This window comes from Amphiura filiformis, chromosome 6 (genome assembly GCF_039555335.1).
Source record: "Amphiura filiformis chromosome 6, Afil_fr2py, whole genome shotgun sequence".
Taxonomy (NCBI): Eukaryota; Metazoa; Echinodermata; class Ophiuroidea; order Amphilepidida; family Amphiuridae; genus Amphiura; species Amphiura filiformis.
The window spans coordinates 11,183,551-11,202,210 of NC_092633.1; the positions used below are offsets into that span (position 1 = coordinate 11,183,551).

Sequence of the window (18,660 nt, forward strand, 5' to 3'; positions counted from 1 at the left end):
GCAATGGGCAGTCCTTGCAGTCCCCTGGTGGCCAACGCGTATATGGAGTATTTTGAAAAGCGAGCTTTGTCATCCGCTCCTCATCCACCACGCATGTGGGTTCGCTATGTCGACGACACATTCTGCGTTATAAAAACTTCATGCGACGTGGATGAATTTACAGATCACATAAATTCGCAAGATAATAACATTAAGTTCACCAGAGAGGAAGAGGAAGACGGGCAACTTCCTTTCCTAGACACTCTGATCGTCGGGCTAGCGATGGCAGTGTGAAGGTCAAGATCTTTAGAAAACCAACTCACACTGACCAGTATTTAAGTTTCGCTTCCCACCACCCACTGGAGCACAAATTAAGTGTGATCAAGACATTGCTTTATAGGAGTGAAATTGTTACGGATCCGGAGGATAGAGCTGAGGAAATTGAACACGTAAAAGCGGTTTATCGCGACTGGACCTTTTTCAGAGCCCAGGAGAAGCGTGAAAAATCAGCTTCACAGGACGAACCGGATAGTGAAACTTCCAGGGGGTTCACAATAACTTTACCCTATTTTGATGGAACTTCGGAGCAGCTTCTCCGAGCATTCAAAACAGCAGGTGTTCCCACAGCCTTTAAACCATACCGCACACTCCGGCAAACACTTGTGTCACCGAAAGATAAAGTAGACAAATTAAAACAGTCAGGGACCGTCTACGAAATCTCCTGTTCAGACTGTGATGCTATGTACATTGGTGAAACGGGTAGAAAGTTGGAAAAAGCGGCTATCTGAACATAAATCAAAGGCTGCGGTTCCAAATCTGCTGTACATGAGCATATTTCCAGGAGCAAAAACACCCATCAAATAGACTGGGAAAACGTAAATGTGCTGGAAAAAGAACCCAAAGAATTTTCCAGAAGGGTCCTAGAAGCCATACACATCAGGAAAAAAGGACCCAACTTGAACAGAGACACTGGACTGGATTTAGATCCAGTTTGGGACAACCTACTCATACCCAAGACCACCAGGGGGACGAGGACAACACCTTTGACGTCATCTTCTAATAGTGTGACGTCATCGAAGGTTGTCAACAAGCCATAAACCATCAGAGCCATAACATCCGGCTGAGGACGCAGTTGGTACTGTGAAAGCGCTCCCAGTAAGCGATCAAATTTAAGTAGTGTTGAAGTCAAAAAATTCTTCTAATTCATTTGCTTATCCTATAGTATAGTATCAAGAATGCGTGGGCCTAGTCTTTACCTTAACTGCATTTTGTCTGCAAATCTGGCACTGGTGTTTTCCAGAGTTGCCATGAGTGTTACTATACCACCACACAGAAGATCCATTCGATAGCACCGTGACCCAACTGTAATTATAAGGTGAACAGGAAATGAAATTAAACTTACTAGACTCACTCTGTATTTAAAAATGAATGATGTAGCCAATCACACCCATTCATTTAAATGTTTTTGTTTATGCTGTGTTCTGGTGCACGAGATGAGGTTCCAGTTTCAATTTTCAATTAAAATTTGCTGAAAAAGTAAAGTCTGCAGATTAAATTCAGACTTCTGCTCTCCCTATGGTGAATTTAGAATTGGGAATAAACAAGGGGGAATTATGTAGTTTGGAGGGGATGTTTTAATTTTAAGAGCTGTTGGTCCAGTGTACATGTGAGTCATACTTGTACATGTAGCTTACAGTCAGTTTCAAGAAGAGTAGGATGTTAACCCCTGGCTGTTCCAAAGCTATCCCAGTGTTTAAATGGACCCCGTGGAAATAAGCAATAAGCTTCATATAGGAGGCTTTCTTAGGTTTCCAGGATTGTCAAACCCAAACAAATAAAATCAAATCGAAGTGTGAGATAGAGACAGAGCGATGCAGTGTGGAAAGACAAACAAGAGAGGTATGCGAGGGAGACAGGAGGAATGCGGCAAGGGACAAAAAGAGCCCAAGAGATGAGCGGGAAGACAACTTACTATGACAGGTGGTAGGATGCTTGCAGTGTTTTCCATGGATACACTTGCTTTTACAAGCCTCATATTGCTCCTTCCAGCCGGATTCTATAACAATAAATGCAAATGAGAGCAGGTTTGATCAATGACAAAATGTGACAAAACCAACTGCAGTAAGCACACTATAGATTACATTCGCTAAAACTAAAGTAAACACAAAAACACAACATGTTAGTTTGAGTAATGATTGCAGCCAAACATAACTCATTTTGTTTTAGTTAGATTCCTTTCACCAAAGTTAGATTCCTTTCACCAAACTTTCAATTCAAACAATAACTCTTCTATTTTTCTTCTTTTCTTGAAGCAGGATTCAGTTTAATAAATCCTGCAATGGTTTGCCCCATCCAATTGTTATTATTTACAAAGCCAAGCACATCGGGGGTCAGTGACACAAAGACGTAACTCCATTTTGGCCATTCTGAGAAAAATAATGGTATGTGTTTCACTGGCCATTGATTTTAATGGGGTGCTAAATGGAGTTACTTCAATGCGTTTATTGGATAGTGCTCATACTCCTGAAAAGTTTGATATCAACATCTCATTTTTGCATAAAATGGAGTTACGTCTTTGTGTCACTGACCCCTCGAAATAATTATTTTTTCCTTACCTGCTTTCTCTTTTGACACTGGGTTATATCTTGTAAGTAACTCCCCTATTTCCTCATCAAATGCTGATATACCAGTGTTGGGCCTGAAATGGGATCATTACATGGTCAATGTCAATATCACATATCTTAGCATTACAGTTTCACACTGGGTTGGATCTGGTAAGTATGAGGGGCGGTCAATAAGTTTGTAGACCAAGGTACTGGAAAGAGTACTAGCCAAATTCTTTCCATCTCTCTCTTTAGCATGGTCACTACATACCTTAATGTACCCATCGCAATTTTTCTTGAAACCTTCTATGTCAACAAAATGGAAGTCTTCCGAAAGCTCCTTGAGCCACTCTTCAGTGAAGGCTCACCAGCATTGATCACCAGCAAACCTAATATTATGAAGGTAGGACTTAAAATTTTAAAATAGGTTTCACTAACTGGAGGTCATGCCTGGACAACAATATGGTTGCTTTAGTTAACTGAGTGTGAATGGCAGCTTGACAAACTAAGAATAGCGTACAGGACACAATCCGAGAACAGCCACATTCCTACCATCAACCTTCTTCACATGATGGCTTGCCTCAATTTTGCTATCGAAATAGTATGATATATGCCTATGATTGTACTTTCATTTGGCAAATGATCTGTCATCAAGACTATCCCTGGATCTCAGAAACAGCGATGAAGACCTTGCACTACGGTGACCGAGTGATGATCTTCTAAGGGGAGTGAGATCCAGGTGCTTCCACTAAATTCACTCATAATTCCAGGGATTAATGTATGCCTTATCACCTTTAGCCACATATAGATTAAACTTGCCTTGGTCCTCATTCTAAGTATATAGAAGGTGTGGACCTGAATATGTCAACTGGTATCAATTTTGTGCATGAAGATTCCGGGACCCCATCTAGAAGACACCCTGGAATACCCAAATGTTAATGGCTTAATATTGAAAACACATTCATCAGAGTTGTCATATTTTGTGGCTACCTCATCTTTCTTATTTGGCTCTTTATTCATTATCAATGCCACTGTACCAGCGCGTATATCATTAGTGGTGACGTCAGCAAGTCTTTTGGACCTTGGATGATCTTCAAGGACGCTCATTCCATTCTTGAACTCTAAGAACGATTTTGTTGCTGTTGAATACCAAGGACTTCATTACCATTTACAACAACTCTACATTGTTAAAGTTTATTTGAGTTTTCACCACCGTCGGGAGCAATTTCCATGATGACCCTGTATTCACTTCTGGTAGTACCTGTGAATTCATGGAGGCAGGCTTCCTCTGAAGAGTGTCCTGTCCATATACAGTGATGCAAAAATATAATATCTTTGCAGTAATGTTTTGAAGGAACAAGCTTTCAAATGAGTCCAAATTCAATACTGTGCGACAAAGTAGCATACCGAGTTCTACGAACTTTTTGACCGGCCCTCGTAACTCCCCTATTTCTGATGTTAAGAAACAATTCCCCATTCCACAAAAATCCAGTACTAATTTCTTTGGAAAAAATATATTATCCTGTTTTGTCAAATAAAACATAGTTAAGTCTTAATCCTTTAATCTAACTGGCAATAAAAGTCAAATTTTAATAGTTTTCAGCCACAAAATTCAAAGACTTGGCACAAGTCTAAGCATTCAAAATCTGGACCCTATGCTAATTTTATGTTATTTTTGATAACTGGTTATAAAAGGTATTGGAAAATGTGTTTTCCAACAATTAGAATGCATAATCTGAAATTAGTCTTCGTACAAATCTTTGGGCTTGATTGTCACAGCATACAAAAAAACAACCTAAAAACGCATGGTTTTGGCCCTTATTTCTAATAAAAATTGGCCAAATATTAAAATTTGATTTTTATTGTCAATTAGAACTAACTAAAGGATTAGGATTTAGCTACATTTCATTTGGCAAAATGATAATAATGATTCTTAATGAACTTCTTGGTGCACACAATGGTGACGCATTCGCTTTTTGTTACAACAATTCCTATTTCAGTGTCATTGTTTTATTATTAAGTCCTGCAAGAACTCTTAAAATATTGTATGGTATGCAGTTTGGTACTAGACTTAATAATTGTACAATTTTCACTATCCAAATAAGTTTCTTCTTGTTTTTTAAGTTATCAGTGCTCAACTTGGTAGTGCAACCTTTGGTACATGTCCAAATATCTGGATATACTGTCTGTTTTATGCCTATCAGAAATTCCACTTCACTGCGTCTAAATATTACAGTCCGCAAATTGTGCCAAATTTTCCGGTGTTTTAATATAAAAGGCAACTCTCAAACAATATCAATTAATGAGTAACAACACACAAAGTTCAAATTTGAATATGCTATCATACATTGATGTTTAGATTGTAAACAATCACCTGAAGGATCACTACCAGATTGAGGTGAGTGATTGAACCACTGATGTCAATCAAATTACTGTTCTGTGTGTGGATTAAAAAAAGTATATCTGTGGTAAAACGATAAAGGCAGTGATCGGACTATGTACTGCACTTAAGAGCATTTCAGCGCTCACTGTGGATGTTGCAAGGCAAGTACACAAATCCTTGTTGTAAATTGATGTACCCCCAGCTGAAAAAATTGTTTTTGGTTGAAAACAAATTTGTGGATTAACTCTCTGAGCTCCTGCAGTAGTGCTATTCAAAGATATTGAATAGCAGGACAAGTTCAAATATGGATGAAGATCATAAAAATGGACCGGTGGAAAATTCACCGATCGTGTCGACAATCTCCAAGCCCCATCCTACGCCGGCTGTTGAAGGCAGAACAGGGATTTTCATCATGCTGAAGATGACTGGAGTAGCAATAAGGTGTTATTTAACCTTCTTGTTGTCAGCTCTGCCTTCTTTCTTTTATTTACGGCTTTTATGGTAAGCTAGCTTGTTTTACATTATACTGTTCAAAAGTAATAGCAGGTTTATATAAGTATAATATAAACGCTAATAATGCCAAGAACAAATAATGGTATGATAAGAAAAGCATTTTGGAATAACACTGACACTAATGTTCAGAATAGCTAGGAACATTTTCCCCGATAGCATGGGCCAAGATATTTTACAAGCAAAATGTATTGCTTAAGATATCAATATTTATTGTCGTAGAAAGTGTAATCTAATTAAATCTGCGCTTAAATGTCTGAACTCATTAGTCTTTCCCAATCAATTGAGAGACCATCTCCCATATCACCCTAGTTTTATATAAAATTGAATGGTTTTACCGATATACAAATTTATTGGTCGAGCTATGAGTGAAAATATTGGACGAGACAAAGTCGAGTACAATATTTTAAAATTTAAAGCGACACCAATCAATTTTGTTTTCATAATCTTTTCTTGGTAAAAAATGTGATTTTTGAGAAAAAAAATTGGATTTTTGGCCAAAATGTGTTTTTTTGGTCATGTGGTTTTTGGTCAAAAATGTGACTTTTGGTCAAAAATGATTTTAAGTTAAAAATGTTTTTTTAAATGTTGGAATTTTCCACAGTCCAAGTGTTAATTATAATTGGACTCTGTACAAAGTATAAGAAGGAAGATGCTGAGAACATATTACAATAGGATTTAAACTATTCATATGAGATCAAATTTTAACCAAAATTGTTAACGAACCCACCAGGATTGTTTGATTTAAATCACATTGATGTGATTTTTTAAAAATAAATGATTTTAATCAACTTTTTATTTTTTACCATTTTTGATAAATGTAAGTTAATATCTTTGTTGAATTGACTGTTCATCTTCAAGTGCAGAATTCAACAGGTATTTTCCCATGATTTTACCGAATTGTTTCTTTGAAATTTTCACATGCTAATGTAAAAACATGTTTTGAACTTTTGATTAAGGCCAGAGTAATGGAAGACACATTCATTCACGCCCGAATTTGAGATTTCTGGATATTTATCAACACTTAGATGTATTCTAGTTCTTTCACTTGAAACTGAAAAATACAACTTGCTAATATTAACTCATATTTTTGCTTGATTTGTTTCACTCTTTTCAACTCTAAAAAGTCACATGGCTCAAGACAGCTTAGTAAATTAGCGGGAAATAATGAGTCAGAAATGCGCGAATGCAAAATATTCTCTGCCACTCTGCGGCGTATGTCCAATGCAGTCTAGGTGCATTCGATTTGTTGTTCACGCCAGCAAATGTGGTGTAAACAAAACAAAAATTTGCAGTCAAAATGCCATTTACATTTTTTAATTATTTTGAATTTTGGCGCACTGAAAGCAGACATTATAGATTTATTGGTGCAAAAAGATGCATATTTAGACCATGCACCAGATACAGCTTTTACAAGCGTGAAAGTCTTACCGTTTTAAAATATAAGGACGTTTTGTGCATAATTTTGCCATTTTTTTACTAAAACATTGATTTCTCAGAGTTCACTTTTGACAATATTGCACGATTTTTGTGACAAGATAACTCGAAAAATATGCAAGCAAAAGGTAAACTCTTTGCACTATCGTTTAGAGTACATCAAAGTCTAGGGAAGGTTTTTTCATTTTTTCAAAATATTTGTTTTAAACAAAAATATACACCATTCTGTGCAATTTTGAGCTTAATAGAGTGACAAAATTGCTTTTTTCACATGTTTTTTCCAATATTTCGAAAAAGAACAAATTTCAAAAAAATAAAAAAACCTTCCCTAAGTTCATGTCTCTTTATGAAAAGCTTACTGAATTTTTTTTTTACTCCAAAATTTTTTTTTTTTTCAAAAAAATTGGGGTAAAAAAGTGAATTTTTGTGATTTTTCAAAAACTCAAGATTTTTGAACAAATCTGACGTCACCATGGGATTTCTTGACTCATTTCCTTTCCAAAAATGTATAGTTTTATATACTTTTGACATACAATTCAGAAATAATGGTGCTTGAAAAGGTCCAGGTTTTCTCCCATTACACTGGCCTTAAATTGAATTTTTGTAAATACCTGATAGGATTGTGCATGTCTAGCATTCCCCTGGTCTCTTTTGACTTTTGTTCATGGGTATAGCAATTCTTGGAATAAAAAAAAATTGATTTAAATAAAAAATATCCTATTTTTTAAACAATTTTCAAAAGAATTAAAAAATCAGCAACCCTGCACCAAACGGCCACACACACAAACACGACTTGTGATGCCATAAGGTCTTTTCCTTTGGACAACCAAACAAAATGCATCACTAGGTCAAAGAATATCAAAGTACACGCTTCTTGTTTCACATATTGATTAGTACCCCGTGATATTCAAATTAGTCCAAATTTGCATGAGTAGCTTGTTATCCTCTTTTTCAAGTGTATCCAGTTTGGGATAATTTCATAATTTGAAACATAAATATTGATGTGTAACGAAATGGTTAAGCTCTGCGATTTTATGCGACCCATCTCGATTATAGGCCATTAACTCACGATTTTCCCAGCCATGATACATCCAGCCATGATAATGTATCGTGGCTGGGAAAAATGTGAACTTTAGTCAAGCGTCATTTACACGCCTCTATATTTATAACCAGATAAATAATCAGAAACATTGTTTATGTTACAATGATAATAAAATGATGACGATGTTGATAATATAAATTGAAAATAATGCATAATAATAATAATGCTGATGATGATAATAATAATAAAAATTAATTTGTCCAAAACTCCCTGCAAACAAAAGTGTGTTCGTTATGAGCTGACCCTCTCCCTCCCTCTCTCCCCATGTAAGTGTGAAATGTTAAAAATTCCAACCCGAAAGATCAACTTTGACACAATCTGTCTTTAATTGGATTCTAGAATTATGTGGTTCATAATTAAGGTTGTCCCCACACAAAGGTATGTAAATAACAAAGGTTTGTAAATACAAATAATATGCAATATGCAAATAAGCTCTTTAATATTCATAAATATGCAAATAACATGGCACAAAACTATACAGCACATCAGGCCACCATATCCTATCACCATACCAAGTTGATCAGTTATTAAGTTTGAGCTGTACAGTGGATTAATGAATTTGCTTCTGCCCGGACAGCCAGTCAGGCAGCCAGACAACCTTTTGCATGATAACATAAGCCCCACATGTATGGGGCCCAAAATGATGACCCATTTAGCCTTTGGTGGAATTAATGATATGCAGTGCTGTACGGTGCGACCAATTTAGGCGCATTGGCGACTAGATTTTTTCTGATGCGACTAAACCTTGGCGCCAATGGCGACCAACTGTTGAAGCTTTTATTCGCCAGCAAATGCAAAACGTGTAAATAATGTAGTGTTCAATAGTACAAATGTACGGCTATGAATATCATGACATCTCAATGGGGACTTTCTGGAAAATATATCTGTAGGCCTACACTGTACATGCTGTGTATGGAGTATGTAGATTGAGTACAGCAGCTATGATTCATTCAACGCAACATGTGGCTGTGACAGGGAAACCCCCTTAAAATTGAACGAATGAACGTAGATATAAACATTGTGGCAGAAAGACTTCGAGAAAAGTTGGAATACGGTGCGTTGGCGCCTCAGTTTTTTACTTGGGAGCAAAATTTGGGCGCCTAAATTTATAAAGTTAGGAGCCATTGGCTCCTCAATCAATCAGTTTTTGCACCGTACAGCCCTGATGATATGATGCCTCATACAGTATTCCCTGTCTAGACTTAGTAGAGCATTGACCTGATACCCTGAGGCCAAAGATTCACTTCATGCTTGTAGATATTTTCTACTAGCTGTCATTATATTTTATATTACACTATTGCAATGCTGATAAAATTCTATAAGTGTTGCTACAATAAAATAAAATAATGCTAATTTAATGCACAGACTAAGCTGGTCTAGATACCTTTCCCGAAAGAAATCTAGTCCATCAAGAAACGCCCCACGAGTGCATTAGCACAACCATCCACGCCGTCACACATTGTGTTATCAAGTGGTTCCTTTCTAGTTAGGGTTATACATGGCGTAGGGTGGTGTGAGCTGTCATTTAGGGAAATGTATGTCATGTTCATTTTGATATAGGATGTCACAAAATGTGACGGACAGTATCGTTATGAGATATTTAATATAAATATTTTCCCATGCGATGATGTAAATACACATAATAATAAATGGTTGAACAAATTCATCAGGATCGGTAGAATAAAGTCAATCAAAATGTTCTTATTTCCGATCCAATAAATTGCACTTACTGTGTACATTTCGATAATCAACCCTGTTATCTTTATCAACACTGAATGAAGACTGCTACTGTGAACTAGTCATCCAATCACCTACAACATCTCTACTGCTATGCGGCCACACAGTACCCTTAAGAAACAACTGGTGCACCCAAAGGATAAACGCGATCCGCTTAATACAACTCGAGCCATTTACAACATTCCTTGCTTGAATTGCAATCTCTCATACGTGGGAGCGACGGGGAGGAAATTAGGCACGCGACTGGATAAGCACCGTGCGGAAGAATCACACACAACCATACATAAATCGGCCATCACAGATCATGTCACAAGAGCGGAACCATGTCATCAGTTGGGGGAGGTAGACGTCATAGGCACAGAGCAAGACAGATATATAAACGTTGGGTCAAGGATGCTAGATCGGTTAGAGAAGGGACACCACCATGATCAGAGATGAAGGTCAATATCAACTTTCTCACATTTTTGATGAAATGCTACTTCCAACAGGGAAAGAATCAACTGGCAACACCAAGTCAATCACCAAGAAATCAATAGGTGATTGGATGTCCAGTTCACAGTAGTCTTCATTCAGTGTTTATAAAGATAACAGAGAGTGTTGGTAAAGATAACAGAGTTGAATATCGAAACGTACACAGTAAGTGCAATTTATTGGATCAGAAATAAGAACCTTTTGATTGACATGATAGTAAAGTTAATTCAAATATATAGGCCTAATCATTATGGGCTTGGGGTGATATTGAAGATAATAAAACGACTTTGAACAATTCTTATCTGTTTCATATATTAATAATCATTAAATTATTGACACAAGAAGGTTTATCAGGGCTTTAATCGATAATAATCATCAACACATCCTTATTGTTGTTGTTATAAGGTCATAATGTCAAATGAAGATTCATGCCTCCCTAATGAAGTAAAATATCATCTGGACTATCTGGCACAAGCCTACAGGCCCTGGCATATATTTTGTAGGCCTACTGACAAAACGTCTACAGTCCTCTGCAGACCAACATTACATATAACAATGTTCACAAAACAGCTGGCAAAATTGGACAACTGCTCTTAGCTATCGTAGTGGATACTGGCTGTGCCGGCATCCAATACTCAAAATATTGGCCAGCGCATCTATTATGACACAATATTGGATAGGCAAAGACAAAATCCTATCTTTTATTCTCTAATAAGCTTTCATGTAATATTTAGGAAAATTACTAAAACTTAGCAATTTAGTACAGTATTATTCTTTTGAATTTGATAGTAATCATGCTTATGTGTATGTATATTCTTATGTCTGGAAACCTTGGGCATAACAGATAGGCCGAGTATTAGTTATTAATATCTTGGATTACTGTTTAGAATGAATCAAACGGGAGAGCAGTGGTGATTTCCATTGATGTGCTGCCTACAATTTCATTCTTAGTAATAAATATTTCAGGAATTGTGTTTTCTGTTTCGCTATGCGTTACGACAAACACATCCACAAACTCGTCATCATCAACACTGTTTGTCTTTCGACATGGTGCCCTCATTTATTGTATTCCAAGTATCACATTCAATCTGCTTCTTCCTTTTTTTTGAGCTGATAGTGATATAGCATCTTGTTCAAGTTGCTTTTGAATTAGTAATACCTGGCTTGTTTTTTGCTTTCCTCTTGGTCTTTTTACATATCTTTTTTCCACAAATTTCTTCCGTCTACGTTTTATCACAATTTTTAGTAATTGTCCCCAGTTTGCTGTTATACAAAACTATGCTTGAAAGTTCTAATCTTGTTATTGCAATCAATACATACGCATATTGTCGAATTGTGGGAAGGAATTTCGCTCAAAATTCAGTTTGATCCGAAATTTTTCCCCATAAGGTAATAGGCGCATTGAATATCAATAGATACATGTACAGCTTGGGTTAATCAGTCTTCTTTGTAATTGCAATACTCATATTGCATTTGGGAAGGATCAAATAAACTCTTGGAGGACAAACCTGTCATCCACATATTGCCTCAGACCTCACATTGAAAAAAAAATTGCTTTTTTATGAATAATTACTAAACTTGTTGAAGAGGAGTCTTTAAAATTACTAGTAGTTGGTTTCCAATCTGCTGAAATTGAAGCAGTTACTGTGAAATAGCCATAAAATAAAATGTTGGTCAATTATGATCCTTACAAAATATATGACTATTATATACATGAATCCTAACACAGATATAAAAGCTAATTCTAAAAGTTTTGTATGATTATGATGATTTCACAAGCAATTTTTTGTTTGTTTTACAATACAGGGATTATCCAATCTTCAGAGCAGCATCAACTGTGACGAAGGTCTAGGCGTGGCATCCTTGGCTACAATCTATGCTACTCTCATTGTTTCTGCACTTTTCATCCCATCATTTGTTATCAAACACCTTGGTATCAAATGGACAATTGCTGCCTCTATGTGCTGTTATACCATATACACTGCTGCCAATTTTTACCCTGACTGGTGGACCTTGATCCCAGCATCCATTTTACTAGGCCTTGCTGGAGCGCCATTGTGGTCTTCAAAGTGCACTTATTTGACAACCATTGGTAGGTTGTGGACACGTCCAAGTTCATAAATCAATTATCTCTAACGAAATTGTGAACCAAAATTGTCTTGTATCTATTAGCTTTATAACCTCCATTGTACAATAAGCCCAAACGTTGTCAAGAACATGGTTAGCCTAACGGTATAGGGCGTAAATAAAATAAATTAAAAAAATTTGTAATACTTTTTATTTGAATTGAAGTGTTTAAGAATGAGAATAAAGGTATTGTTTTTAGCCACTGGAGTGCATCTATTGTCTCATATAACATGGGCGCAGGGTGACATCATTATTTTTGCCTCATTGTTTTACACCAAAAATAATGATGTTGCTATGTGCCTCCGATTGGTTCAAATAGCGAGGACACGTATCACGTCGATGTACACATGCTGAACCATGTTATATTGTGTCATATCACACGGATAAGAACCAATAAGTTTGCAGGAATGTTCTCAAGTGTTTAAGAATCATTACCACAAGGTTAGTGTGGGTTCAAACCCTGTCATGAACAATGTGTTTTGTCCTTGGGAATGGAACTTGATCTCGCATGTCCCACTCTACCCACATGACAAATGGGAAGCTGTTAGGTAGTCATGCCACTATTGTTGAATGCCAAATTATGTAATATATCCTAGTGCATGGCATGGCAAGTGAGGCAGAATAAATGTTAAGTGTTTTGACATCTGTTTAATTACAGATATAATGTACTGTATTATTTATGTTTTGACCTCAATAACTTGTGACGTACTATTATAATAAGGACATATGAAATTAATGTTTTGGTTCTTGTCCAGAGGATTTTCATGAATTAATGAGGGAGGGAGGTGGTGTTTTTTTTGGGTTTTTTTACAATGTAAAATTTGCATTGTCAGTAGTTTTCGGTCTTTTTCAAAGTGCTCAAGGAAACGATGAGGCCCTTTTTTATTTTTTTCAAATGTGAGATTCTGAGGGATATAATAACTCCCTAGAGAAAAAGATTTGGAAGTGATCATTGTTCTGTAATAAACTTTTTTATATGTATGAAGATTTCATAAATCATTCCGAAGTCTAAAAAATTGAAAAATCTAAATAAAAAAAAAATTTGACAAATCCCAGAAATTTGAGGACGGAGCGGACGAGGACGAGAACCAAAACATTAATTTTATACGGCCTAATCTTGATCTGCCATCACTGTCTATCAAACTCCCCACAACCCTTGATTGGTTAGTAGCACGTAAGAGGAAGGTTGATTTATCTGGTGCCGATTGAAAAAAAAAAGGAATTGCAGGAATTATGATACTTTTACAAGACAAAAATCAACTTTTGAGACAGTTTTTATAGTTGAAGGTGCAAAATGCTGTTTTACCGCCGTTTTCAGAAACTTAATCATCACAACACTCATAATCAAACTGATTATTGTACCAACACATTCAAAGATCAATTCTATTTGGATTTAAGAGCTACCCGGTGCCCTGGTTGCTAATATAAACATGTTTGAGTATAACCGATTGTTAACGTTTTGCCATTTTGTGTTAGGTATGAGGTATGCAGTGATACACAACGAAAAAAGTGACGTCATCGTGAGTCGATTCTTTGGCATCTTTTTCCTTTTCTTTCAATCCAGTCAAGTGCTGGGCAATCTGATATCTTCCCTTGTTTTCTCAAGTGACACTAATACTACGTCATCGGATTTCACTTGTGGCTCAATGTACTGCTATACAGGTTAGTGTATATTATAATCAATGCCATAACACCAACTTCTGAGTTCACAAACTGCCCTGAATTCCAAATACTTGGTTTGAGAATGATATTTTGCTATTCAATTATGTATATACATGCATTTGAGATTAGCGGCCCTACTGATGTAGACTGCTGCCCTCAGTCGTCAACCGTCTGGATTGACGACTGAGAAAACTACATGGTAAAAAAAGTGACGGATTTTGCAACAGGATTCCTGTGGCATAGAGCATGCGCAGTTGTGTCCAAATTGACCTTTTGACCGAGTTTGTTGTTTTTAGAAGTTCAGAGCGCGATCTTGTCACAGCGGCGCGGTACAGCGACGCTGATACGCTGGCGCCGCTAGTCAGTCATATAGCCACGGCGCACAACTGAAGTCGCATTGAATAGTTTTCAGAAGTCCGTCATGATATTGGCTGTAAGATAATCAGTCGTCACTACGAAGCATACACAGTACATGCGAAGTGTAGACGGCTGATTGGAATTAGTCTACCTACTGATGATGTGCACACATGTTTTTATTACAAAATGTTTGCCATTGCATTAAGGTACATTCATACACTCCTAGATAGCGACAACCAATCAGAGCACACGTTAGTCAAATACAAGGTGTGTATAAATGTTGTACAATTTGCACATGCACGCACTCCACATAGTATGCGCAAAGCAATTGCGGCGTAGTATGAACTGACCTTCAACAAAGGCCCATAAACTTGAGGCGATTGAAGACGTTTTCTAATCAATCAATGAATAATCATATCTCAGTTGCTAAAAATTATAACATTTTGCAAGGTTCCTTTTAAGCATGAACCATTGTGTATACGCGCACGACGTCAAGCATGTGCAGAGGTGCCTTGTACAAAATAATATGCACTGGGCGGTTACCAGTGCACTTCATTAATAAAAAGAAGTCTGAAAAAATATTATGCTATCTTTTATATTTTGCTTATTACGTTGACAGACGATGGTAGTAGTGATGCAAATGCAACAAGTATATGCGAGGCAACTAAACCGGAAAGACATCTGACCAACATTGTTATAGGTGTGTATGGAACATTTCTTATATTAGTAACTACTTTTGGGAAAATATGTAATTCTTGATCACTGAGAGCCAACTTAGGTATGCACAGATAATCAGATATTTGTGTCAAACGATCTTAATTGCCTGCCATACCGATACCTGCCTCAATCAATTTTTGTAACCCTATTTTTTGTGGTAAAAGTGTTCAAATACAATATTTTAATTTTTGAGAAAAAAATTAGAGCAGTGTCCTTCATTTTTTATGTTTGTTTTATATTTATAGTCTAAAACATTGTTGATTTTTTACCAGGTATATACACAGCATGTGGCGCTTGTGCAGTGCTTATCATAGCCTTAGGGCTTACTCCCATGCAACCAAGCGAGAAAAATCAATCGAGCAACACATTAGAATTAGTTGGCGCCACCATCCGTCTCATGATGGATAAACGTCTCCTCTTGCTTATTCCGATAACAATGGTCAGCGGTCTGGAGCAAGCCTTTATGCAAGGAGATTTTACCAAGGTAACCTAACAAGCAAAAAAACGACAATCCCGGTCAAAATTGTTGGAATATGTATAGGTTATGTATGCGCAGTGCGTCTCGTCGTTCAGAAGTCACATATTAGCTGTTGGTCCTGTGTCAGAAGAGTTATGCCTGTGCATGTTTAGCTGTCAGAGCTAATCAAAGAGAGAAGGGGACCACCCCTGGTTGATACCTGAACAGAACCACTAAATCAATGCACCATTTAACCCTAATGAGTTCCGGTAAAATCAAAGAAATTGTATATAAAGCTAGAACTGGTCGTAAGTATACCAATGCGTGGCCGCAATTGTAACCGTCCCAGCTGAAACATGCATGTCAATGAATAAAAGAAGGTTCGGTAAGAATTTTCGCACCACGTACGTCAAAGTTCACTTTTCAATGTTCAAACTGTAGTTAGGATAACAAAAACAACTGGTAAGCAAATCTACTATGACCTCAAAATGTCAGGTCACACAAGTCATCTGAAAAAATAAATATGGTGGACAAATCGCCAAACCCTTTCCAGAATTAATACAGCATAATTAGCCATTGTCAACATGGGGTCATCGGCAGAATTATTTTCCTAAAAATGTAATAAAAACTAATACTTCCGCTATTTGGTATATATTTCACGATATAACATTATTGGAAAGAAAAGTGCAAATGTTTGTTGTGTTTCATATCAGACGAGTGACAAGCTCTAATGACGTCACGACATGAACAACGTAATAATAATTAAATAGGTAAACCCAAATATGGAGGTATCCAAAAGTATGCTAATTAGAAGTTCAGCGAATCAGAAAAGGATCCCGGCCCGGTATCCCAAATTATGCAAATGAGTTGGAGGTTACGTGAACATGTACAGTAGGTCGCCTCTAATTTTTAATGCACCCTATAATTGTTAGACTGTAGCTGTGCTCAAGGAGAAATTTACACCTACTCATGTCACTCCCAGACCATTATCATGGGAAATGGCATTTCTTAATGTGTGCCTTTAAGATTTCCAGAAAGTTACCATTATGTGTCAAATGTTGACAGTTGCCAAGTTATTCTTTGGTAAAATGTAACAACTAAGGGCTTTTTACATACTACTTGTACCGAGTGACATGCAGTGACATACTTGTTAGTGAGCTTATTCCCACTAGATCTTCGATACAACCCTTGAAAATATACTCCTTTAATGATTGTTTCTCTTATGTGTTTACTTTTATACCAGTCGTTTGTGACATGTAAAATTGGTGTGCAGTGGGTGGGCTACGTCATGATCTGCTATGGTGTAGTTGATGCCTCTTCATCTTATATATCAGGTCGTGTTGAGAAATGGACAGGAAGAATACCGCAATTCTCGATGGCAGCGCTAATCAATATCGCTCTCATGATTGCAATGACATTTTGGAAGCCAACTGAAGACCTACCGGTGTATTTTGTCATTGCGGCTTTTTGGGGGTTAGCAGATGCCGTATGGCAAACACAATTGAATGGTAGGTATTTATGATAAACCACCAAATAAAAATTATATTACTGAAAAGGCATGATGCTCTACCACTGAATTCAAACCCAGTTTCATATTGATATCTCAATAACTCAATATCTGTCGTAAACTGTTTCAGTTAAAACCCGTAGAACATTGTCTCTTGTCAATGCTTCTGGCTGGGTGTAAAATTAAAGGAAAAAAAGTACTTTCTTTAAAAAACTCAGTAACATAATATGTTGAACCTTGTGAACAAGATAATTGTCATTCCATTCTTCTATATATAATGTGAATTTAACTACCAGGCTAACTCCCTATATTAGATGAAACATGGTGCACAGTATTTTAACTTTAAGCAATTCTATCCTGAATGGGACAACCTGATCAAACACACAACAAGACCGGCTAGAGGCAGGATTTTCCAACTTCGGTGACATCACCTAAATTCCCCCCTACCTTAACTTCCAGCCCCCCTGGAAGTCAAATGGTGCATCCTAGTTGCTCAATTTCTGTAAATTCCCAAAACTAATTAAACCATAATCATAGAACTTCTCGATTTTTTTCAGCGTACTACGGAGTGTTATTCCCGTTCAACCAAGAACCAGCCTTTTCAAACTACCGATTGTGGGAGTCCGCAGGCTACACTCTGTCGTTTGCCTACAGCAATTTCCTATGTACATGGACAAAAATGTTAATACTCTCGTGTTTCTTAGGTGTTGGCATGAGTGGCTATTTTGTGACAGAATTCCAAAGGCAGAAGGTGCCAACTCCTGAGCGAAATAGAAACAACTTGGAAGGAGTTACAAACCCAACCTTTGAAGTTGAGTAAAGATGGCAGAACAGATTAGGCCAGATTGGGCTAATCCATTTAAAGTCCATACTGCCCCTGTGGAAGATGTTCGAAATATCTTTGACAGGGGGAGTATGAATTTTAAATGGAATTAACATATTAACTAACTCTACTTGAAAATCACCTTCCCTCTGTGGAAGATTCAGCTTAACATCCCGTGACGTTTCTTGTAAATATTTAAGCGCAAAGACAGCCTCACTACTAGGCTTGGGCAATTGTTAAACATAATCAATTTTGATTTTTTTTTTGTTGTTGATCATTTTCGATGTATTGAACATTGTGTGACTGTAATAGGTTGAGCATTATTTGTTGCATAGAATCCCACCATTAGACACAATTAAGGCAAGATTGGAGAATAATGACTCAGAGGAGAGTAAGGACACAACCCATCTTGTACACCTAAATCAGTAAATCAAGCAAGTCTTGACAGCATGTTGTACATTCAATCAACATTCCCTTTTATCTCCAACTGATGGTTACTTTAAAGTCCCATTCAGTGATCCCAGCAAAAGTGAAAAAAAATGATTAAAAGTGAAGGATAAGTCATTCAAATTGTCATTTGGTATTTTTGAAATGAAAAATTTGGTAAAACACAAAGAATACAGCAGCTTCAACAAAGTTGAAGCCCCATTCAAATACATGACTATGACAAATGACAATGACAAAGGTACCAAAATCAGAATTTTGATGATTTTTACAATCATCCGGATGAGAAAATCACTGCAAGGGCCTTTAAACGTTCCATTAATTCCGTCTACAAGCATATATGC

General features: G+C 36.8%; 3 protein-coding genes across 3 annotated transcripts in view; 2 read left to right on the forward strand and 1 right to left on the reverse strand.

The window, feature by feature from the left end:
• LOC140154969 (agmatinase, mitochondrial-like) overlaps positions 1-18,660 on the forward strand; it is a 498,181-nt gene that overhangs the window by 108,279 nt on the left and 371,242 nt on the right. The window lies entirely within an intron of this gene.
• The window catches only part of LOC140154964 (uncharacterized), a 51,533-nt gene that overhangs the window by 4,117 nt on the left and 28,756 nt on the right, over positions 1-18,660 (reverse strand). Inside the window, exons 27-29 of the mRNA XM_072177625.1 lie at positions 2,595-2,677; positions 1,952-2,035; positions 1,236-1,341 (exon numbers count right to left, since the gene is read on the reverse strand). Of these exons, the coding sequence (XP_072033726.1) occupies positions 1,236-1,341; positions 1,952-2,035; positions 2,595-2,677 (273 nt within the window). The remainder of the gene's footprint in view (positions 1-1,235; positions 1,342-1,951; positions 2,036-2,594; positions 2,678-18,660) is intronic.
• Positions 2,703-17,869, forward strand: LOC140154073 (protein unc-93 homolog A-like). The gene is made up of 8 exons (XM_072176684.1): positions 2,703-2,753; positions 5,362-5,466; positions 12,029-12,314; positions 13,826-14,015; positions 15,001-15,068; positions 15,358-15,569; positions 16,786-17,050; positions 17,607-17,869. Exons 1-8 carry the CDS (start codon positions 2,703-2,705, stop codon positions 17,867-17,869), a joined length of 1,440 nt encoding a protein of 479 aa, XP_072032785.1.

Coding starts and splice junctions, on each gene's coding strand:
- LOC140154073 (XM_072176684.1), top strand. CDS start 2,703: ATGTCAATATCACATATCTTAGCATTACAGTTTCACACTGGGTTGGAT. Junction 15,069..15,357: donor TCTGACCAACATTGTTATAG/GTGTGTATGGAA, acceptor ATTTTTTACCAG/GTATATACACAGCATGTGGC. Junction 15,570..16,785: donor TGCAAGGAGATTTTACCAAG/GTAACCTAACAA, acceptor CTTTTATACCAG/TCGTTTGTGACATGTAAAAT.